General features: G+C 39.1%; 1 protein-coding gene across 14 annotated transcripts in view; it reads left to right on the top strand.

Moving 5' to 3' along the window:
- The window catches only part of HDAC9 (histone deacetylase 9), a 668,907-nt gene that overhangs the window by 418,783 nt on the left and 225,278 nt on the right, over nt 1-24,846 (top strand). For all 14 annotated transcript variants that reach the window (XM_038391401.2, XM_043509209.1, XM_043509212.1 and 11 more), the window contains 3 exons: nt 7,855-7,977; nt 10,550-10,760; nt 11,175-11,392. In XM_038391401.2, coding sequence (XP_038247329.2) covers nt 7,855-7,977; nt 10,550-10,760; nt 11,175-11,392 — 552 coding nt within the window. The remainder of the gene's footprint in view (nt 1-7,854; nt 7,978-10,549; nt 10,761-11,174; nt 11,393-24,846) is intronic.

Below are 24,846 nucleotides of genomic sequence, written 5' to 3'. Positions count from 1 at the left end.
TGCTCTCACACAAGTATAAATGTAGGGCTAAATTTTATCTGCTTTAGGGCTTATCTACACATGGAGTTATTCCTGATTGACTATCTTCTGATTAACTCCAGGTGTGTACAATCCGGAATAATTCCATGTGTAGACAAGCTCTTACTCATGCTGAGTAATACCTTGCTCTGTAAATAGTCTTTTACAGTTTATGCTAGCTCAGGTCCGACCCATTCCTGTTCTGAGTTCCAGCCTGAAACAGAGGAATTCTGGAAGTTGTAGTTCCCTGAGGGACAAGGGAACTGTAGGCTAGTACAAAATATGCTGGGAAAGGGGCCAGAGATATAAAAGATCTCCTTTTTGCTTGCTGTGCAGGGTACAGCTAGCTGGGGAGGTTCTTCAGTGTCCAGGTTTTGAAGACCAGTGGTGGTACACCCAGAAGAGGAGTCAGAGAAGGAGCCCAGGGGGAGCCGTACTGTAGAATAAAGGGAAAGGGATTGTGGGGGCAAGACAAATATAGGAGGTGGCTTTGAGGGGAAAGTGAAGCAATGACCACTGAATTTGCAGTGGGCAGTCACTTTCACTCTTTGGGTTTCTCGGGCCAAAGCATGAGCTCCCCTGTGGCACTGAAGTGCCAGCTAGAAGGGCTTGGTTATGCTCCTCAAAGGAAGGAGGGTTACACAGGGTTACACAGACCCCAACAAGAGGGCTATACCCAGAGTCATTGACTTGTATTGTGGACTTCTTGTTTTGCTTACACAGTAGGATAGGACCATTTCAGTTTAGCCAAAGGGCTAAACTCATTAAACCGTGAAAGGGAGGCTCTGAGGAAACTGAGGCGGTAGCAGCCGTATCTGTGTCAGAGTGGTGAGACACTGTTACATAGTCCCATTGATGTCCGTGGGAATGCTCAAACAATAAGGCACTACTCACTGTCAGTAAAGTGGCACAGTGAAGCTATGATGGTTTCCAATGAAAACATAAACCAGAAGAGTGAAGCATACTCATCAGAACTGTGAATAAAATTGTAAATAAATTGTATTTATCATCATTGACTGCCTCACCTGCACTCTGCCCACTAATCCATTGCCCCAGGACTGCTTTCAACATTCCAGAACTCTCAGGAATGTCTGGCATCTGGCGTTATTTTAAAAATAAACTTTCAAAGGAAGTGGTTCCCTGTCCCTCAAAATGTGAATATTCTCCCTTCCCCCACCTCCAATTATGTTGGCCTAAGACCCAAATGGATATTAATCACTCCAAATGGGTGTAGAGTCCAATATCTTGTTACCTGTCATAACAAGAAACAGAAGCTCAGCGCTATAGGATAGTGGAGTTTCCTAGTTTCCCCAGGGGCCAACCAGCATATACCTCTAGCCCTGGAAAGTCTTGAGGGATTAGACAGAAATGTCCTGACATTTTTTATTTATAAACATTATTTTGTCATTTTTTGAATTATTTTGAATTTTAGTCATTTTTCTCTCACACTGAATGTTGTGCAGTTAGGCAGAGGGTATTCAAGGCCCTTACTCAGCAAAGCACTTACATCCAGGTTAACCTTAAGCATGTGAGTAGTCTAATTGATCTCTCATTGATTTTGATGCTTAAAATTAAGCCTGTGCGTAAGTGGTCTGCCTAACGCGGGCACTAATGAACTGGCTTTAAAGGGATAAAAAAAATAGCTCCCAGCACACTACATATGTATACACACACACATCCCATAGACATTTGGAAAACCTAACTTGTGGTAAGCAAAGTCCTGTCTTACTGCATTATTGAATAATCTATTAGTTATCAGTTATTATTAAATGAAGGTTTCAGATTAACAGCCGTGTTAGTCTGTACTCGCAAAAAGAAAAGGAGTATTTGTGGCACCTTAGAGACTAACAAATTTGTTAGAGCATAAGCTTTCGTGAGCTACAGCTCACTTCATCGGATGCATTCAGTGGAAAATACAGTGGGGAGATTTATATACATAGAGAACATGAAACAATGGGTGTTACCATAAACACTGTAACGAGAACGCTGTAACGAGAGTGATCACTCTCGTTACAGTGTTTATGGTAACACCCATTGTTTCATGTTCTCTATGTATATAAATCTCCCCACTGTATTTTCCACTGAACGCATCCGATGAAGTGAGCTGTAGCTCACGAAAGCTTATGCTCAAATAAATTTGTTAGTCTCTAAGGTGCCACAAGTACTCCTTTTCTTTTTATTAAATGAAGGATGGTTTTGTGGCTAAAGCATAGGGCTGGAAGTCTGGAGTCTTATCCTCAGAGACATCATGTGTGCCCTTAGGCAAGTCACTCAGTCTCTCTGTGCCTCGTTTTCCCTATCTGTATAATAATTCCCTAACATAACAAAGGTGTGAGGAGGGTTCATTACTTTTTTGTAAAGCTGTCTGAGGTTTTTAGATGGAAGGCACAATAGAGGTACTAATTATTTATTATTTTCCTCCCTCATACAATATTTGCAATGCACATGCCAAAGGCAATTTTTCCCTATTAGTGCCAATACATGCAAAAAGACATCTCATTCAATGCTAAGATTTGTATTCCACCCTATCTTCTGCAGCTAATGTCCATAATCGTAACTACTTTGATGGCCTAGCTTGCTGTTAATTGTTTTATATTATCTACTGATTAAACAAAAGAGCATGCGGAAATGTGACTTACCAGAGTTTGGACTAATGGAGCTATTTCTCCAGGTCAGTGGCAGGACATTCACCTCAAAAAAACTGGATTGGCTAGTTCAACCTCCAGCAGGGACTCTTCCCCATAATGAATTAATTGTATGTGTGAACTATGATCCAGAGGGCAGGTGGGTGACCTCTGCACACTGATTAGTAGCCTCTCTGTGGCACAGAGAAAACAAAAAAGTTACATTGATGGCTAACATGTGGTTTTGCCTCATAGCCCCTGTATGGGATTGTAAAGAAATTCAGATTATGTATTGCAAAATATAAAAAAGTTCAGACCACAGACTAGTCAGTACAATGGGATTAAAATAGTGTATTTTCACCTTGGGAAGCACAACTTCAAATAGGGGTATAATAGGGGTGTTAATGCTATATTAGATGGAAAATCATATGGAATTGGATACTACAGCTACTTGAATACTTTGACATTAATGCTAAAACCACAAAATACAAAAGGGAATAACGATGCTTATTTGGGCTTATTTACGGTGTTTGGTACTCTGAATATTCTAGCTCCTAGACACTTGTTCACATCATTAAACCACCACAGACACAGTTTACAATCCGGTAGTCTCCTTAGCGGATGCGGAACTTACAAAGTCAATTTGCAGCAGCTTCATCAGTGAAGAGCAGAGCCCTCTGACCACAACCAAAACTGGCCAGTCTGGTGTGATGGGTAGTCTCTGTTCAGGAGAGGTTTGGAAAGACTGAAGCTCTAGGACCATTAGGACTGTATTTTGTGCATTGCTAGAACACTACATTGCAAAATCATCTTCCCTTGCTGTGCCAGGCAATAGTGGTATTAGTCTCTTACTACCATGAGGACTGAAATGAGCCTAAAAAGCTATTTTAAAAGCTGAGCTCTATATGCTGGAGCCACTCACTTAGCTCTTTGGCAGAACACTTGGAAGCTGAAACCACTGGCTTCCATTTCTGGCTCCAATCAGAGACTTCTTTACCTCACTGGTTACTTGATTGTTAATTTTGTGGTCCTGTGGGTGCAAACATTTTTCCATAGATCTCAACATCAGTACATTTTGATTTTATTTGATAGTTTATTAGTAACCAAACAGCTGAATATTTCTTCTGTAGTTGAACATTAGCTGCCAGCTCTCGAATGGTATTTATCTAATCAATTTTTTGTCAGACACACAAAGTATAGAGGTTTCTAATAATAGGTTGTGTTCTAAAATCATGCAAAATGTCACTTGTTTTGCCGTAACCCTGCATGACTCACTCTGCTGTTGTTTCCTAATAGTTATTGTGACATTTGCAGTAAGTGTTGTACTCACATCCGAGTGGGCGTATGGCCGTGGTATTCATGGCGGCAAATGAACTCTTTTTGCTGGGGAAAAACAGGTTGCAATGACAGAAGAATCATTTACCAGTAAAAATCTGAGTCAATAATGTAAATGTTCACACTTTAGTGACTAGAGCAATATCAGTAATGAAATGTTGATTCTTTTAAAACATTTCTGCCTTAATCATTTAAATAGCAATCCCTTAAGTGTCTTAACCCACAGCGGGCAGTGTGGTAACCATTTATTTAAATTTTCTGAAAGCACAGAAGAGCACTGTGAGTAAGAAACCTTGCAGATAAATCCCTTGCTATCAGTTTCTCTAATAGTGATTTCAGTAATCAGTCTGTTAAAAGACTTTCTGTCATTATATGAGCCTTAAAAGTTAAAAACAACTTTTATTTATAAGGTGCAATTATAAGTTTATTAGACCCAGGTTTTGTCTCTGATGGTTCAAGATTCACTGCGGTAACTATTTGTCTGTTGGAGCAAACCCATATATTTTCAATTGACATGCTGTGCATGGCTAAATCCTGCCTGCCTTTCTCATGCAAGGATTCCCTATGACTTCATTGGGACAGCTTGCCTCACTGAGGCACCATTCAAACATACGTTCTAACTGTAAGCAAAGAGAAGGCCTGAGCCAAAGACCAATGAAGTCCCATTCATCTCAATGGGCTTTGATTCAGGCCCATACAGAATCCACTTACATTTGGTGTACAGAACTTTTGGAGACTGGTATATTGAAGGTAATAGTAGAAATTGATTATATGGAGCACATAAATAAACACAAATGGTACAAATGTCTCTTAAACCCATCTTGCATAATATTAGTTTATGAAACTCAGCTTTGAGAAGCACACTTAGTAGGTCTTCAATGGTAAAACTTTTAAGTCTTTAGCCAGCATGATGAAATTGAAATTCAATCCAAACATGAAAAAGGAATCTACTTAATTTTTAAAACTAACAAAAAGAATAGAAGTATAAAATAAAAGAAAGTTCTTACTTCTGAGTGCCACTTATTCTGACTGTTCAAAGCAATGGTAACTTCAGACACTGTGTCTGCAACTTAGAAGATTTAAAGCCAAAAGAAAATAGTCTCTTTTCCTCCAATAACGTGTTTTGGGGGGGGGGGGGGAAGGGGAGAGGGAGAGGGAGAGAGAAGTTGATATTAGATAGTAAAGCCACACACTGCTACATCTAATTACTTACATTTTAAGAATTAAGTGAACCTGACTGATAGGATTGTTTCTTTTAAAACACTGGCAAGCTGGAAATTCTGCCTCTACAAATGGCTGTTGTGAGGGATAGGACTATGCCCCATTAGCTTAGGCTATGTATACACTGGCAATTGAACGACAAAACTTTTGTCTTCAGAGGTGTTAAACGCCGTCCCCCATCCACCGTCCTCCCTCGAGAGACAAAAGTTCTGCTGCGACAAGTGCCAGTGTGAACAGCGCAAATGCCGCTCATTGGCGGTGGAAGTTTTTTTGTCGGCAGGAGAGCCAACGAACAGCGGCTACACACACTGCACAACTTTTAGTAAATGCATGGCACAGCAGTCTTAGTAAATTGTCTCTAGAGTAACACTTAAAGTTGCTCAAAGACAGACATAGGTCCTGATTCCACAGTAAGCTCCATGCAAGTGCCCCCCTGAGTCAGCATAAAGCTCATTTCAGGATAGGGGTCTCAATATGGGCTTAATCTGAGGGTTATTGTAAAACAAATACCAGTTGATTATTAAAAGAAAATGACTATGTTGTAGAGGCATATTCATGCTGTTAAATTTCAGTGCAAATGTTATTAATAATCAATTGTTTTTTTTCACACAGCTGTCTTATTACATATGCTTAACAAAACAGATTAGGGGAGTTTTAACAGCCATGGCATTACCTTTTAGTTGCTTGACTTATTCCTTAAATCCTATAATTTCACTCTTGTTCCTCAATTCACACCTTGCAATTTAACAGTGGCATATCATAAAACCAAAAAGGAAACATGTATATTTTTTAAATGCAGCACCATATAGATGCTGCAACCAGTACAAGTCTGATGATGTCCTAAAAAGAGGATTACATGTTTACAGCATCTCTTTTGGTAAGACCTTTATAGCATTTCACACTAGTTTTGTGTATTTTGGACATACTTCATTTTAATAATGTACATATTTGGATGTTATCAAGCAAGTGCAATTTTAATGGGAAATTAATGTAATATACAAATGAAGCAGTTTCTTTACACTTGTGTTCCATACAGTCCATATGTCTTCTCTTTCATATACTGTCTTCTAGCATTCCCAAGATACCAAGAGAAAATTACACATAGAGACTTCTACTGTTATTGTCTCAGTGATAGGTCTTATTTCCAAACAAACTATGAGGAAGGTTATGTTTTGGAATAACATCCTGTGTTTTTTGTGCAGCACTAGTTTTCAGTGACAGTCTGAAGTTGCATTGTATTAGCACAAGGTATTTTCAAAGTTAATTGATATCCCAGGTTTGTCCAGGGGAAAATCTACTGCTCCCCACAACATGCTTGACAAGTTATTATATTTACTTTAGTCAAAGCCCGAGTGTGCAGTATCCCTCTTGGAGGTGGTCTATTATTGGAGCCCCATATGCTTTTTGTTTGGGAAGAAAGCAGTCACTGTGTCATACTGTTACACAGGGTATTCTTTTTCAGGGATGTTGTTCCCTTGGGGACCATATCATGCCAGAGTTCCTAAGCCTAATAAGACCTTTGTAGCTCTTATTGTATAAAAGTTCTGGGAGGGAAGTAAGAGTTAAACAGAAAATGTAATTCAAGCAACTATACTAGACCACATGTTGAAAAACATGACCATTAAAGCAGAATGGCAGAGGCTTCAAAAAGATTCCTCTTGCAGTAAGCATGTGATATTGTAACCTTTTCATGCTTCTTCCCACTGAATGTTAAATGGGGGATCTTTTCAGAATACCTGTTTCTCTGTGCAGGGTGATTTAAAAAATCATATCAGAAATTATATGTCCTCTTTATAACTGGGTTTATCATATGGTTTCAAAACAGGTATGGGGACTATCCAGCAAGGTGTTGAAATTAGAGGGAGTTAAGGAGGCTAAGCACTTCACGGGGCAGCTCAGCACGCAACAGCAATCGGGGCCATGTTTTTAACATTATTTTTTTTTAAATGGCATTTGCTTCCTAAATCACTTTTTACTCAGACTTTCTCCATCCATATTAAACACTGTAGCCTACTGGTAATTTAGTGGCAAGGGGATAAGATGCACAGAATGAATAGTGTTGAATTACGTTGATTGAAGTTTTGCAGCAAGGCATATGAATTATACTCCTTTAGAACTTTTTCTTCCATTTTAATGAAAATCTCATTTAGGTTATCTGCTGTAGTTCTAGCAAGGAGGATATCCCTCAGCATATCTAAATGATATCCAATACAGCTATATATGTGTCCTTACATCCATTAAGAGGTGAATCATCAGTGTTCCATAAGACATATTATGCAATCTTTCCTGAATATTTACTCAAGCAAAACTCACATTGACCCTATAGCAATAAATGTGTGATTGGTGGGAGAAGAGGTAATGGAGCAGGGAATCCTTGATGTTTTGGTTTGGCATAGGAATTTAACTGATTAACCAAGGCAGCATGGTAGGCAGGTGAATATTTGTCTCCATTTCAGGAAAAGAATCTCAGAGCTATCCTGGGGAAATATCAGTAGGCCCCAATACTCAGGATACTCAGTATATCAGGAAATGAAGTACTTTTCCCCAATATTTGGCATCTTAGGCACACTAACAACTAACTAACTGGCTTTTGTTGCTGAAGGGTAATAGAAATAGGTGTTACAGATCTGGACGTGATTTTTTTTTCTTATTTCAGCACTTGGTTTCTCAACAACATATTCTGATTCATGAAGAATCGATGAACCTGTTGAGTTTGTATACGTCTCCTTCTTTGCCCAACATTACCTTGGGACTTCCAGCGGTACAATCTCAGCTCAGTGTAAGTGATCACTTTAAAAGGGTGTCCTTTTTGTATCATGGTTTTTTCTTTGAAACCAACCTCCCTTATCCCTGCTTTCACCACCCCCTCCTCTTCAACTTTTCACTCTTCTGTCGACTTTCTATCACAATACAAGAATACTCTGGTCTCTTTTCCCCTCAAAAAGCCATCTCCATCTACGTTTTGTCTTTTTGGGGTGTAAGCAATTCAGGGCAAGATCCATGACTTCATTTGTGTTATAAGGACCTGATACACTGTGGGCACTACTTGAAACAATAAATAATCACACTGAATAATAATGAATAAACAAACGTAAGCATAAAGCTCCATACAGTGATGTACCAAACACAATTTCTGAATTATAGGTACAAATGCTTGAAGCCACAGAAGTGGTGAGAGATTCCTGGGAGGGTCATATAATTTGACCTTTTGAACTACTTTTGTACCGGTGACTACTATCGGCAATAAAATTTCTTCCAGGAATACCTTTCCATAGCCAATAGTCTTTAAGATGACATTCTAATACTGACTCAGACTTAGCTGGAGCTAATATATTTGGAGAAGTCGTTTGTGTTTAAATTTCTTTGTATTTAAATGTTAAAATAAGTACATGACTATGTAGACACAGTAGTCTATTAATGGATGACATTTCATGTTTACTCATAAAGAGAATATCAGGTTGAGAAAAAGTCACAGAACACTAGGGGTGAAATCCTGGCCATGTTCAAGTAAATTAAAGTTTTGCCATTGAGTTCACTGGGGCCCAAATTTTACCCTAGGACTTCTTAGTTCAGTTTGACTGCCAATAAGGATTTACAATAGGTTTTATGATGACTCTGTACAATAATATGGAATATTATTAAGAAATCTCTGCAATTTAAGATTTAGTTTATGACAGTGGTATGACTTACGAATTTGGTAGAATTTATATAAATTCTACATGTATAAATGAGTATATGTCACTTTATAGTATGCAAGTTTCATTTTAAATATGCACTATATTATGGTTTTCAGTAAGGTAGTACTTAATTTGAATGCTAAATCTAGTTCAAGTTTTATGTCATACCTGTTTCTTTTTTCTGTACAATATAATGTCATTATTTCTGATATATTGCTGTTACCTAGTTCATTTCTGAGGGAAAATATGGTACTATTTTCTAACATCAGACACCTGGAGAAGTTTGCAAAAGAAAATTTTGCAACTCTAAATAAATTCTCTAGGAATCTTGTATCAGACACTTGTAAGCAAATGATTCTAGTTAAGATACTGGTCATAAGTAACAGTAAGTAACATTCCAAAATACACTACTTATAAATAATTTTTCCTTTCTGCAGAAATGTCTTGTCTAATTGAGAACAAGTAGTAAGTAATGTCAAAATAATTTATTGCATGAAATTAAAAGCTATTCTCTTTAAAAAACACATACACACACACAACATATAAGCTTGTATTGAGATCAGTTAATACTAAATGCTACTTTTGGAAATTGAACAAACAGGGTATTTGATTTTTGCAAGGTAATGTTTATGCAATTGCTAGAATAAGATAGTGTAATTAAAATGAATATAGCCCACCATGGTATTTTTTCAGGAGAGAATGGCAGAGGCAGAATGTGAAGTAAAAAGTATGTACAAGAAACTTAATGAAAAAGGTTAGGGTTTACCTGACTAGAACATCTGGAATTCAGATAATCCGGGAATAGTCTTTTTTAAATATTACAAACTGAATGGTAACCACGTACAATCTGGGAAGACTCAATTGGGGTATTTATTATTGCTATTTATTTTTTTTTTATCAACCCTTTTAAAAAATCTAGTTTATATTTTTCAATGAAAATGTAGGCATCCATTAGCTGGAACACAGCTGTCTGAAGTAGATTTGCAATGCTAATTGATCAAGATTTTCTGAAATGGATGCCTAAATTTAGGTCCTATAGTCTGTATTTAGGCAATTAAATCAGGGAGCTTTAAAGTGCTAAATGCCCAGCAGCTCCCATTGACTCCTGGAAACAAGATTGTTACTTTATAATCCACCCTGAGTAAGGAGGCAGTGTATAATTGTGCTGCCCCAGGAGTAGGCCAGAGAAGGAATTGCTTTAGGGGAAATAACATTCACCAAGTCGATACCAGCTGTAGTTAACATTCCATCTTACTTTGGCTCAGTATTGCTGATTGATCTATTGTGTGAGATGTGTGGAAAGCCAAAGCTCACCTGCTTCCCACTGAATTCAAGGCACCTGTTACCCCTGTTGCTCTCCTTCCCCCTGTACAGAAAGTGTTGATTTGAGTGAGTTATGGAGGGCACTAGGGAAAGCACACTTCCTTACACACCATTGTAAGGAAAGGTCACAGTCTTGCTCTTTGAGAACAACCTCTTTATTTCAGGTTCCCTGTGCATTGATGCCACTGGTGTTAAAATAACTGGCATGTTTTCCATTTTCAGTCAATAGACTCAGGGTAAAATGGGGATTTTCTTTTAAATTATAGTATAAATAGCCCAGCTAATTATGTGGAGCCCTAATGGAGCAAGTCTTTGAAAAGCAGCTAACACTTCTACTGTGTCTTAACACAGGCTTCATCTTCACTCAAAGAAAAACAGAAGTGTGAGACCCAGACCCTGAGGCACGGAGTGGCTCTTCCTGGACTGTATGGGGGAAACGTGCCTCCCTCTTCAGCTCCGCCTCATATTGCTCTAGAGGGAAAACCTAACAGTAGCCATCAGGCTCTCCTGCAACATTTGTTACTGAAGGAGCAAATGAGACAGCAAAAGCTTCTTGTGACTGGTAATTATCAAAGGAGTGTCCTTTAGAGCTTTTTTTTTAACCTGGAGTTTTACAAGAGAGCAACTTCATTTTTAAATGAAATGCAATACATGAATGCTACAGTGCTCAGCCATTGGGGGGCAAAAGGGGGAGAAGCAGTGTGGTGGTTGATTTTTTTCCCCTGCTTCCAGTGAGATCTCCGCCAATCTCTTGCTCCTGCCTCCAAGGGTAAAATGATCGCAGAAAATGGAGTAGTTTTCTCTTGGGGCTGTCAAACTTCCTGTTGTTGCTGGGCATGTGCTAGGAATATCATTTTATTGATACTACTGCAAAGTTCTTCAGTACCCCAGCTATACTGAAGCTCTCCCTGACTTTTATGTTTTCTTAGTTTTACTGATCCTCATATTTGATGAGTGAAATGTCATTGTTTTGCAGGAGGGGTTCCTCTCCATCCACAGTCTCCATTAGCAACAAAGGAGAGAGTCTCACTTGGCATCAGAGTTGCCCACAAGTTGCCTCGTCATAGGCCCCTGAATCGAACCCAGTCAGCTCCACTGCCTCAGAGCACCTTGGCCCAGCTGGTCATTCAGCAGCAGCACCAGCAGTTTCTGGAGAAGCAGAAACAGTACCAGCAACAGATTCACATGAACAAAGTGAGCTCCCAAACTAAAGCCTTTCCAATACATGCAGAGAATGAAAAACTAACAAGATAGTGTGGATATCTGGTACAATGCTGTACTTGAGCAGCACAGAAGTCCCTGCTACTGTGCACATAGGCATGTCAGGTGTGGGTGTTAATGTTAATGTTAGACTACATATCCATTTTCTGTCATTCCTAAAGATTGTTCAAAGTTGGTTCTCTGGGCATCAGCATTAGGAAGAATATAATTAAATGAAACAGCAACCGGATTCTCTCAAAGTTTTAAATTACCATTTTAAGTCACAGGTTTCAGAGTAGCAGCCGTGTTAGTCTGTATTCTCAAAAAGAAAAGGAGTACTTGTGGCACCTTAGAGACTAACAAATTTATTAGAGCATAAGCTTTCGTGAGCTACAGCTCACTTCATCGGATGCATTTGGTGGAAAAAACAGCTGTTTTTTCCACCAAATGCATCCGATGAAGTGAGCTGTAGCTCACGAAAGCTTATGCTCTAATAAATTTGTTAGTCTCTAAGGTGCCACAAGTACTCCTTTTCATTTTAAGTCAGTTTCCTGTCGTATTGATAAATGATTCCTCAAAAGGTTATTGGATTTATTTGTGACTTATTTGACTTCTCATTTCACTGTTGGGAGGCAATTCTGTGTTGCTACCTGTGATTCATATTTTAAGCTTACTTGATTAATGGTGAGCAATACATTGGTACTTCTTCAAAATCTGCCTCCTTTTCCATCTAGAGGCTTTACTGATCAGCCAAAGCAACTTTTTTATAACCTTCTATCAAGACACTGCTTTCCATATAAACTTGACAAGTAATAAAAAGTTCATTGCCTGCATCTCAGGATAAAAGATTAGTATGTCAGAGGAGAACCAACTATTGCTACTAATAAATTTGGGGCTCAATTCTAATACTCTTTCTTATAATAAAGTAATACCTTATTCTGTAAGAAATCAATAGGACTACTTGGAAATGAATGAACAAAGGGTGGTAGCATCTAGTTATATTCATAGCAGAGACAATATAGTTTTATAAAAGAGGTAAGTTGTAGCCATGAATAATGCCACACTCCAATACTGAGATATGTGAGTAATTAAATGATCTAATCCCAGGCAAACCTTTTTAGTGCACACCCTTCCATCTTACTGATTGTACTATACTCATTTTCGAGTTGAAGTTAAATATGTGTTTGCCAAACTGCTTTGAATAATTTTGACACATGAATCAATGCATCTTCCCTTTTACTATCTCGTCAGAGAATTATTTAACGGGTATCTATGAAAGTCAGTCATATGGGAGAAAATAAGATGAAAAGCAGGCATGTTGCCCTTGTACATCAGAGAAAGGATCAACCCATCTCACTGGTGAACTTCTCTCATGGGGTGCTGATTCTTTGGAATCTGTTAGGAATTCCCAACAAAATTAGAAACAAACCCAGAGTTTAAGTACATAGTTTGTACAGTGGTTTAGTTATTAAATCTTGTCTTAATTAGGAAAAATGAAGACCAGGAAACTTCAAAGTTCAGAGCTGATCCTTGCATGTTAACCCCTCTCAGCTAGGGTGTTTTGATTACTCAACTAGGACTCCAGTTGGCTTTTCTTCGAGTATGCATTCCATATGTTTAATCAAGATGGCATATGTACATCTTATAGCCTCCAGGTTTTGAAAATATTTCACCTGCCCTCAATTGTCTGAAAAAAAGAGAACTTTTTATTAGCGGGTAAAGGACGGAGTCTTTGCATTGTTAAAAGGTATCCACAGCAAACAATGATCATGCTTTTTTTTCACAAAATGAAGAATCAAATCTATATTTGTATGAAAGATAAACCTGTGATTCTATTGTAAGACAGTCTGTAGCTTTTAGGGATAAATATTATGAGCTTTAGGGGGTTTCTATCCTAAATATATCTAATGAAACTTGCGTCAAACAACATCAGAATGGAATGATACTGAAGTAGTAATTACTAATCTTTTAATTTTATCCAGGCACACGTTTCACCCAATAGGAACTGGACTGTAAAGGCTGTATTTAGTCTGTGGTTCCATTGTGAAGTTTTTTTTCTTGGTTAAAATGCAATTCTAAGAAAAGAAACAAAAATTTGTGGGACTAATCACGTCTTGAGACACATACACTTAATTAGTTAGTTAATCATTGGCATTGGAGAATAAATGCTTCTGAAATATTGCTCTTATTTATTGTGGGTAAACTTAACTGTGCCATGTTCAGCCAGTCAGCAGCATCTAACCACTGATTTACATCTATGGTAGAAATTAGCAAGGACTATAGTATTCAGTGGCCCAATATCACTTGGCAATACTTTGTCACACTCATTTTTACTCGCCTTCTGATCACAAGATTGTGGCCATGATTTCTGGGCCAGCATCCGATGAAGTGGGCTGTAGCCCACGAAAGCTTATGCTCTAATAAATGTGTAAGTCTCTAAGGTGCCTCAAGTACTCCTGTCCTTTTTGCGGATACAGACTAACAGGGCTGCTACTCTGAAACCATTCTTGTAACTGTACATCTTAGAGAGATTACTGAAAACTGCTGCTGTTCTGGTTATGTAGCTGTTCTCTGCAAACCTACACAAAGCAAGAGGTGATCTTCATATATCTAAAGGGAGAACCTGTATAAATAAATTAAATTTAAAGAACAGTCACCATAAGGCTATAGAAGAGAGTGATGACTGAACAACTGAGAAGGCGGGTGATCATCTCGAGTACTGTGGTAACTTAAAATGTTATATGAATGAGAGGGAAACATACAATTGTGTTATTAAATTATTGCTTGAGATTGAACAGCCCTTCACTTACAATAAGCTTTAGATGTTTACCTGAACTATGAAATTATTCACCACAGAGTGTACTGTGTTCACTCTTAAAATTTTGCTAAAAAGAAATAATTCAAAACTGTCTTTTCATCTCCAGGTGGTCAGCTTGTTTTGGATTAAAACATTTGTAAAGGCATTAATAAAATGGATAGGATAGGGCTGATCAGCTAAAAGTTTGCTCTACTTGAAGTTAAAGTTATCTGTTCATGATATCCTACTGATGACTTTAGTTTGTGGGGTTATTTAAAGCAAAATAAAAATGGCTGCAAAGCTGGATTATTTGGTTCTTAAACAATACAGTGCAGCGTCTTTCCATGTCCCAAGAATATATGTGCATCTAATGTTTTCCCACTGGTCCTGTTGCCCATTGCATTTCTGTAAGAAGGCAGTAAAGTGAAGTGTGTAAAAATCTATCATTCTATTTTCTAAATTTTGTTTATGAAAAGATGCACTTTATTTAATAAATCAGATACTCTGAAGCATTTTCTTAGCAGTTTTAACTTGGAAACCTAGGAAAGCAATTTTTGAGATGGCAAGACTCTCGAAATAAAATAACACTCAGTTGTTATGAGCTCAGGACAAGATACTATCCCTTTCCCCTGCATCTTCTTACTCTGCCCTTCTGGAAATTACTGGCATTTCATGACATTTATTTTTAAAACTTTAAATCAATACTTTTTTAATCATGCAAATGGAAATGCTATATTTGATGTTTCAGCTTGGAATAATTTTTTATGGCATGATATAAAGCCCTGAACGTCAAGGAATCCCTTTTTATGGCAATTGGGAGCTATAGCAGTGACAAGGGAAAAACAGTGGCTATACAGCTAAACTCATGATTTGTAAAGCATTTTAGTTTGCAAAACTACAGGCATAAAATATGGTTCCTTTTCTTTGTAAGGGAAATATACTTCCAGCCACAAACCCAGGCTGTGATTAGAGTGATAAAAAACAAAACCTAACACAGGCCAGAGGTAAAGATTTCCCTGGGTCATTTCCACTCTAAAAAGAAACAAATCATTGAGCCAAGAGGTGTGCTTCTATCCTCAGTAACAAAGAGAAGGTTTCCCTGTGGACTACTTCTGGTCAATTGTCAGATGTCAGGTTTTTGATGTGGGAAATAGTACACCTCCTCACTAGAGTCTGACATTTATACCTACGGGATCTAGTACAGTGACCTTCTCAAAACATTCTAGCTGAAATGCAAATTTTGACATCCCATCCAGAAGTAGGTGGAAAGTCTTGCCCTTGCTTTTGAAAAATCAAATGTGTGGAAACCTGAACTGGGCTTTTCTTTTGGAAGATAGGCTTTGCTGTTGTCAGATTTAATACACTTCTGTCTAAATGACAGCTTGTTTCCTTGTGGAGTCCTTTGATCAGCATTTTAGAACTTCATTTTACCCAATAAAAGGAATAGCATGTCTAGGAACCCAGTTAAACTTATTGTAGCAGGTACCAAAAAACTGACATTGCAACAAAAAATCTTACTGTTTGGCTCCTTATGTTGTTTGGGTATCTAAAGAACCTTGACCTTACTACTTAAAAGATGTGATTTCTGTATAATTAATATAAACACAAGGCCATTGGCAGATGTCTGAATTTAGGAAAACCTCAGAAATTAAAGCAGTGAGGGAATTAAGTGAACATGCTCTGTTCCTTTAGAAGTGGTTTATACCAGTGCAGACTGTGGGTGAAATCCTGGCCCCAGTGAAACTGATGGCAAAACTCCCAAAGATTTTGATGGGACTAGGACTTTACCCCATCAGTATAGGAGCACTTCCCCATATTGTCATTACATAACATATTTATATTGTACTAAGTGTTCAATGTTACTTTGTAATGATGAAACTTTGTACTGGAGAGGGAAATTAAACAGTCAAGTTATGGGACAGTTTGCAATATACATTATAATTCCCAATGCTGCTTTCATAACTTAAAGATAAAAGAAGAAGGGCTTGACCTTCAGTTTTCACTTCAGGCTGTTAATCTGTTCATAAAGTCTTTTACTTGGATGAGAAAACAATGGTTAGGCATGACTCTGAGGTGAGAAAAAGAGAAAAAAATACACGGGGAAATGAAATGAGAGTACTTTAGATTATGATAATAACTGAGATAAAGCATATAAAGAGAGGGAAAATAATTTGAAGGTTTCTAGTTCTTGATATGAGTTTGTTGACAGAAAAAACTGAGTTTTTCAATAGCAACTTTTAATGTGGTCAACTAATTCTCGGCAACTAAAGCAATAAATGAATAGCTGTTTAGCAAAATGCTAAAACTGTGTCTGGGACAGATCTTCTGTGAGTGTAAATTGGCATACCTCCATTGAGCTCACTCCAGCTCAGGATCTGGCTCTCCATCATATCCTTATGTGTGATCACCATGTCCAGCAAGTGGTAGGGTAGAGGAGGGAACCCCACAAACACACTTCCTGGTTTAAAAATTCTAATCACACTTTTTCAGACAAGGCTTTCACAACGATAAATGAATAATGCATTGCCATAGACAGATTATTTATTGAGAACTAGAACCAATGCTTACTTTGGAAAATAATTTTGAATGAACAGCTGACTCTTTAGTTTCTTATGTACATGCTCAATTCAAAATTTCTGTCTTCAAACAGGCCAATACACTGGTTATGCAAGCATAGCTGGTTACAAGCATAGTTCGCTAAGTGCATGGATATGTTGATTCAAAAAACATACGTGCTTATGGAAAATTGTTTTTCCCTCCTCTTCCAATGTTTATTTGATTCATAAATATGATGATCGAGTTCTAATGGAAATAAATGTACAGGGCTATTGCTGCAGGTTCACTCTTGGTGCCTTGTACCTTGTATGTTTATAGAGACATTTCATTTAAAAAAAAAAAAAAGAGGACTTGTGGCACCTTAGAGACTAACAAATTTATTTGAGCATAAACTTTCGTGAGCTACAGCTCACTTCATCGGATGCATTCAGTGGAAAATACAGTGGGGAGATTTATATACACAGAGAACATGAAACAATGGGTGTTACCATACACACTGTAAGGAGAGTGATCAGGTAAGGTGAGCTATTACCAGCAGGAGAGTTGGGGGGAGGGTCTTTTGTAGTGATAATCAAAGTGGGCCATTTCCAGCAGTTGACAAGAACGTCTGAGGAACAGCAGTGGGGAGGAGGAGAATAAACATGGGGAAATAGTTTTACTTTGTGTAATGACCCATCCACTCCCAGTCTCTATTCAAGCCTAAGTTAATTGTATCCAGTTTGCAAATTAATTCCAATTCAGCAGTCTCTCGTTGGAGTCTGTTTCTGAAGTTTTTTTGTTTAAGAATTGCCACTCTTAGGTCTGTAATCGAGTGACCAAGAGGTTGAAGTGTACTCCGACTGGTTTTGAACGTTATAATTCTTGACGTCTGATTTGTGTCCATTTATTCTTTTACGTAGAGACTGTCCAGTTTGGCCAATGTACATGGCAGAGGGGCATTGCTGGCACATGATGGCATATATCACATTGGTAGATGTGCAGGTGAACGAGCCTCTGATTGTGTGGCTGATGTGATTAGGCCAGAAGTTACCTTCTACAGGACAGGACCAACAAAGAAAATAACAGAACGCCACTAGCCATCACCTTCAGCCCCCAAATAAGACCTCTACAATGCATCATCAAGGATCTACAACCTGTCCCGAAGGACGATCCATCACTCTCACAGATAGTGGGAGACAGGCCAGTCCTTGCTTACAGACAGCCCCCCAACCTGAAGCAAATAATCACCAGCAACCACACACCACAAAACAGAACCACTAACCCAGGAACCTATCCTCGCAACAAAGCCCGTTGCCAACTGGGTCCACATATCTATTCAGGGAACACCATCATAGGGCCTAATCACATCAGCCACTCCATCAGAGGCTCGTTCACCTGCGCATCTATCAATGTGATATATGCCATCATGTGCCAGCAATGCCCCTCTGCCATGTACATTGGCCAAACTGGACAGTCTCTACGTAAAAGAATAGATGGACACAAATCAGACGTCAAGAATTATAACATTCAAAAACTAGTCGGAGAACACTTCAGTCTCTTTGGTCACTCGATTACAGACCTAAAAGTGGCAATTCTTCAACAAAAAAACTTCAAAAACAGACTCCATCGAGAGACTGCTGAACTGGAATTAATTTGCAAACTGGATACAATTAATTTAGGTTTGAATAAAGACTGGGAGTGGATGTGTCATTACACAAAGTAAAACTATTTCCCCATGTTTATTCTCCTCCTCCCCGCAGCTGTTCCTCAGACATTCTTGTCAACTGCTGGAAATGGCCCACCTTGATTATCACTACAAAAGGTTTCCCCCGCACCAGCCACTCTCCTGCTGGTAATACCTTACCTGATCACTCTCCTTACAGTGTGTATGGTAACACCCATTGTTTCATGTTCTTTGTGTATATAAATCTCCCCACTGTATTTTCTGAATGCATCCAATGAAGTGTGCTGTAGCTCACGAAAGCTTATGCTCAAATAAATTTGTTAGTCTCTAAGGTGCCACAAGTCCTCCTTTTCTTTTTGCGGATACAGACTAACACGGCTGCTACTCTGAAACCTTTCATTTAAATAGTATCAGGAAATTATGGATTTCACAACAGCTTATTCATTGTAAAGGATACATGCATGCCATGGAAAGAGCTATAAAAGGCCTGTGTTCAATGGCGAGATTATTTACGCACTCTCCCCGTTTTCCTGTAGAGCTAAGCAGCCACAATTGTCTTTTAATGTCTTTTCTGGTTGAACTCTTATACTTATACAATACTTATGCATATTCCTTACAGCTTAAAACAAAAAAATGAAACAATATAGATTACAGTAGCTTGAGGTCATTCTCTAAGCTGCTGTCTCAATTTGAATAACTCTAACATGTATGGATGTTGTTTTGGAGAAGTCCAGTTTGTACAATTCTAATTTAGAACATTAACTGAAACATGACTTTATCATTATTTTAAAGTATAGCCTCATTAGAGCTCAAATTAAGGACTCCTCTTTCCAAAACTATTATTAAATATTCATGCTAGCAAACAACATATTCATTCGCAGTATCCAAATCTATGTATTTAACTATAGATTCAGAAACAAAATGATCAGACAAGTTGAAGGAGTAATATCAGGAAATAAAGTATAAACTGATGTTTTTAACATATTGAATCCTAGAGGATTAGAATTGGAAGAGACCTCAGGAGGTCCTCTAGTCCAACCCCCTGCTCAAAGCAGGACCAACCCCAAATAAATCATCCCAGCCAGGGCTTTGTCAAGCCAGGCCTTAAAAACCTCTGTAAGGATTGAATTCTACCACCTTCCTAGGTTACCCTTTTCAGTGCTTCACCACCTTGCTAGTGAAATAGTTTTTCCTAATATCCAACCTAGACTTCCCCCACTGCAGTTTGAGACCATTGTTTCTTGTTCTATCATCTGCCACCACTGAGAACAGCTTAGCTCCATCCTCTTTGGAACCCCCCTTCAGGTAGTTGAAGGTTGTTATCAAATCCCCCCTCATTCGTCTCTTCTGCAGACTAAACAATCCCAGTTCCCTCAGTCTCTTCTCATAAGTCATGTGTTCCAGTCCCCTAATCATTTTTGTTGCCCTCTGCTGGACGTTTTCCAATTTTTCCACATCCTTGTAGTGTGGGGCCCAAAACTGAACGCAATACTCCAGATGTGGCCTCACCAGTCTGAATAGAGGGGAATAATCACCTCCTTCAATCTGCTGGCAATGCTCCTACTAATGCAGCCCAATATGCCGTTTGCCTTCTTGGCAACAAAGGTACATTGTTGACTCATATCCATTTTCTCATCCACTGTTGATCCCCAGGTCCTTTTCTGCAGAACTGCCGCTTAGCCAGTCGGTCCCCAGCCTGTAGCAGTCCATGGGATTCTTTCATCCTAAGTGCAGGACTCCGCACTTGTCCTTGTTGAACCTCATCCGATTTCTTTTGGCCAGTTTGTCTAAGTCACTCTGGACCCTAGCCCTACCCTCCAGCATATCTACCTCTCCTCCCAGCTTAGTGTGATCCGCGAACTTGCTGAGGGTGCAATCCATCCCATCATCCAGATCATTAATGATGAATATATGTGACTAGAAGAGCCTTGTGCTATCAGGTATATTTGGCAATATAATATGATAGTGCCAAGCTCTCTTTTAAATCACGTAAACAAAATGAATGTTCAAGGAGGGAGGGAGAAGTAGCTGTAGACTAGTGGACTGAACATGGCTGGAACTCAAGGAAACTCAAGGTTCCGTCTTCTAATCTGCCATGTGGTCTTGGGCACGTTATTGCCTTATTTTTATTTCTCCAGAAATAGGGAAATGTATACCCATCTGGTTAAGCACTTTGAGATCTATGAAACAAGGCACACATTTATTACTTACAAAGGCCTTGATCCCAGTGAAGTCTTTAGCAAATATCCAATTGACTTCAGTAATTCAGGATCAGGCCCTAACACAGCAATATTGCAGATTTAAATGCATGCTACCACTAAATGTAGTCTAAGAATAAAATACCCCTCCTATAGGTGCTTGCATCACTCTACTCATTAGGTCATCCAAAAATGCATTTGAGCACGTGGCATACTTAGGTGAATTTCTCCAAATGACACAATGGGTAGCCTCATCAGCTTTCAGGAACAGTGCCATACAGTAGCATGAAGGCGAACAAGCCCACATAAAAGTGAGAAAGCACAGAAGAAAGGAGAGCAATAAGGAAATGAAATATGCTCCCTAACTGTGCTGTGGACTAGCTCTCAGTCTCTCTTGGATTCTCCTACCGAGTAACCCACCTGATGTCAGACAACTGGCATATGGAATATTTTACAGATGGATCAGCGTCAGTGACTCATGCTAGCTGTATATGATTATCTGTCACACAGATGTTTTAACTTGTGTTTGCTTGCTAGCCAGCCAGCAGCCAGACTCTTTTTAATTTTATTTTGCTGCGGGATCACCAACAGATGTTTAACAAAAAGACAGAGAATAGTCTACTATTCTGCATACACGTAGTTAGCTCCACTACCTTCTTGGGCAGTATCAGCCCCTGAGAAATAACTGAAAAACATTTACTGGTATGATCTGAGAAATTTTCCAGATTCTTCTTTATAAGGAGTCAGTTGGCATTAGTTGCGCTAGCAGGGATTCCTCTGCTTATAAAGATGCCACCTGCAGCACTGAAAATGCATTTGAAGTGACTGATGAATACTAGAATATAACAGAGATTTTTAAGGGGGCTGCTGTGGCCCTCAGTACCAGTGCCCGAAAGGGTTCTCTCTCATGCCTGAAGACTTTCATCATGGACATATTTTTTTAATAGCTCTACTATTTGATGTAAGCGCTGATCTTGCAAATACAGCTGCACAAGTGGGTGCACGCATCTGCTTGAAGGCTCAGCACCTTCAATGGCCTGGGTAATCTTGTCCTACTGTGGGGGAATGAACAGAACCCAAATTATCCCAGTAACACACACAACTTGTTCAGGATCAACAATGGTAAAGTAACTTTTTAAAATTATTATTATTATTTTGTGCTGCACGCTCTGGTTAGTGTTAATGATTAGTGCCTAGGAGATGTAGCTCTTTGTTTCAATTACATCTCGTCGGTGCTTCCTAATGTTTATGGAAAACAATCTGACTGATGTGTTGTAGATGATCTGGATGTGGGATCTAGGAATAGAATAGAAGATGATTTTATGGCCTCCAGCACTTTGCTTATTAATCCTATGTCTACATGAGTGAAAGTGGGGTGAATTCGGCCCTTGCCTCAATCAGTGACCATCATAAATCCTTCTCTTTCACACCGGCCCATGATTCTGGAAGTGGACGACAGCCTAAAAGGGATGTTTTGCATTTATAAAAAAACACTAATCCCAAATTTTAGGCACCTGCATTATTTATTAATTTTTTAAACATCATACAAAATGCTATTGGATACATATCTCAAACTACCATAAATCCCCTCTTCCCAATCCACTCATACCCCATTAAGCCTTCCCTGTGAGGAAAAAAACCCTCAAACCCTTGGAAAATAAATATCACCTCTGGGCTCTGCTGCACCAAAAGGAAAATAAGTTCCAGAGTAGAGGGACTCTTCACTGAAAATTTTCTGCCAACCTCTATTCAAGCCAGTGCAGATCAGAAAATATTTTACATTTTGTCCTCAAAGACACGACTCCGCTACCACAGAAGACTTCTCTATCAAATCTTGGGCTTGATCCTGTAAACTCTTATCACTTCAAATCAATATGCTCACATGAATAATGACTAGTCCTGAGATTAGGCATTTGCAGGTTCAGGCCCTGTTGCATATTTTCCAGTAAGTTAGAGGTGCAGTTACTGGACCACATTCCAGAAACTCACACAAGGAAGTGCAAAACATGCCTTTCTGCATCAGAAATCCCTCTTACATTGCAGCAGATATTTAAGCAAGCAGATGGCTGACAGTATTTTCACTAATGCCTGTGCTCTGTGGTTGCTTCTGAGAGGATTTGCTATAATTTCAACAGGGAGTTCCATGGGAACTGCACAGACAGGAAGGCCCGGATCCACAAAGAGACTTAGGCATTGTGATGGTGAGCGTTGCAAGGGCTAACTTTCTGGAACCTAGAAAATTGCAGGAACAACAAAGCAATTCACAAAGCTTGAGTTAAGTGCTTAGGCTCCCTAGACAATGAATGGGGAGAGACAGGTGTCTAAGAATGCTCTCCACAAAAGCCAGCATGCTAAGCAAGGAGCCGCCTAAGCTAGCCAATGGGACCATCTCATGAAGATAGATACCTAAGTCTGAACTGCTGGGAGGCACTTATCTCTGCTTGTGATCCACAGCCAGGAACTACCCCATTTTGGGGACAGGTGGCTTAGGCGCTTAAATTATTTCTTGTGAGAAAGAGCTAGGGGCCAGTTTTGCACCACACAAAATGGCTGGAGGAGGTGGTGGGGCTGGTGGTTCCAGTGTCCACCTTAAGAATTTTAGCCCAGTGGTTAGAACACTCACCTGTGGGAGACCCAGGTTCAATTTTCATCCTCCTACAAGAGGGAGAGAAAGGGTTTCAACAGGAGTCTTCCTGTTCAGGTGAGTGCCCTAACCACTGAACTATGAGATAGTCTGATGGTGGGGCCCCTTCAGTCTCTCCTGTTGAAGTTGTTCCACGGTGGATAATTAATTAGAGTGATTGGGACAGAGAGAGACTCTGTAGCCTGGAAATGGGAAGACCGGAGGTCCAGTCCCCCGGCTACAATGACCCCTTATTTATACACAATGAAACAGCTTCAATAAGAGAAACGGAGGGAGCCCACACATCAGAATATTCCAGAATATTCAGCTTAGTGGTTGGAGTATTCACCTGAGAGGTGGGAGAGCCCTATTCAAATTATATTCCCCAGCAGGCAGAGGAAGGAACTAAACCTGGGCCTCTCACATCCCAGGTAAGTGCTATAACCATTGGATTGAAAGTTATGGAATGCCCCCCCACACACACACCTTTTCCAGTAGGCAGTCTCTGAGAACTCCTGCTGGATTGGGCCCAATAGGGGGCGGAGCACCTATCTTCCCTCCACTTCATGGATCATACTGATGCGTAGGCAGGAGATAGGCAGATGCCTAGAGTGGGGTAGCACTGTCCATACTCGGAAGCAGAAACAGAGACACCAAGGGAACTCTTGCAGTGAACATTTAGGGTTAGGCAGCCTTTTGCGGATCACAAGGGTTCCTAAAACTGGAAGTTAGACATCTAAGTCTGGGGTTTGGGTGCCTAAATACCTTTGTGGATCTGGGAGAAGTGCATATCCTGGGCAGTGCTATTGTTTGAAATTCATTGATTCTCTGTGTCTTGGTAGACACCTTCTTGCACCACCTCCTCTTCCCTTCTAATAGATTCTTCATTTTGGGGTTCTGTACCAGGATTCACACAAGATTTAGCATGTATCACATTTTGAAAATTAATTTTGACACTACATAAAATTTTCTTTTCATTATTAGGGCAGCTTCAGTGTGGCTACTTATTTGAGTTAAAGTAAATCATGATCTCTTTTCTTTCTATCATCAGTAAACATGTTTCAATACTGATAATATTTTAACAAAAAGATCTGCTAAAAGCTAACTGCCACCTAAAATAAAGGCCCTAGAGCCTTCCCTGGTATAAATTGGCATAGCGCCATCAATGACAGGAAAGAGGGAAACCCAGCAAAGCACAGAATCTTTCAAAAGCAGAAGTTTCTGTGCTATGCAGAAGATAAATGGGGAAATGTTTACCACAAAATTTAGTTCCACAGGTGCAGACTAAATTAGTTAGATAGGGAAAATATATTAACCTTTCAGCTGCTGAAATTTTGAATATCACAGAAACCCTGTTTTTCAGCCTTCCAGTATTTACAAGCTGTACATGGAAAATGAGCTTTTAATGACTCAATTCTCCCCTTTTTATATTTTTGTGTATCATTAATTCTGTTAAGCTTGTTAGAAGTTCAATGCAAACTATATTGTGTAAAATGTACTGAACTACAAGTTAAATACTTGAATTAAAACGTATATACGTTTGACTGATAAGGTATTTTAGGAAGAACATCATTTTTAAAAATGTCTATATGGAAGTATTTATAAACACGT

This window comes from Dermochelys coriacea, chromosome 2 (genome assembly GCF_009764565.3).
Source record: "Dermochelys coriacea isolate rDerCor1 chromosome 2, rDerCor1.pri.v4, whole genome shotgun sequence".
In the NCBI taxonomy this organism is placed as follows: domain Eukaryota; kingdom Metazoa; phylum Chordata; order Testudines; family Dermochelyidae; genus Dermochelys; species Dermochelys coriacea.
The sequence above is the reverse complement of the archived record's forward strand: the minus strand, read 5'-3'. Positions and strand labels throughout refer to the sequence as shown.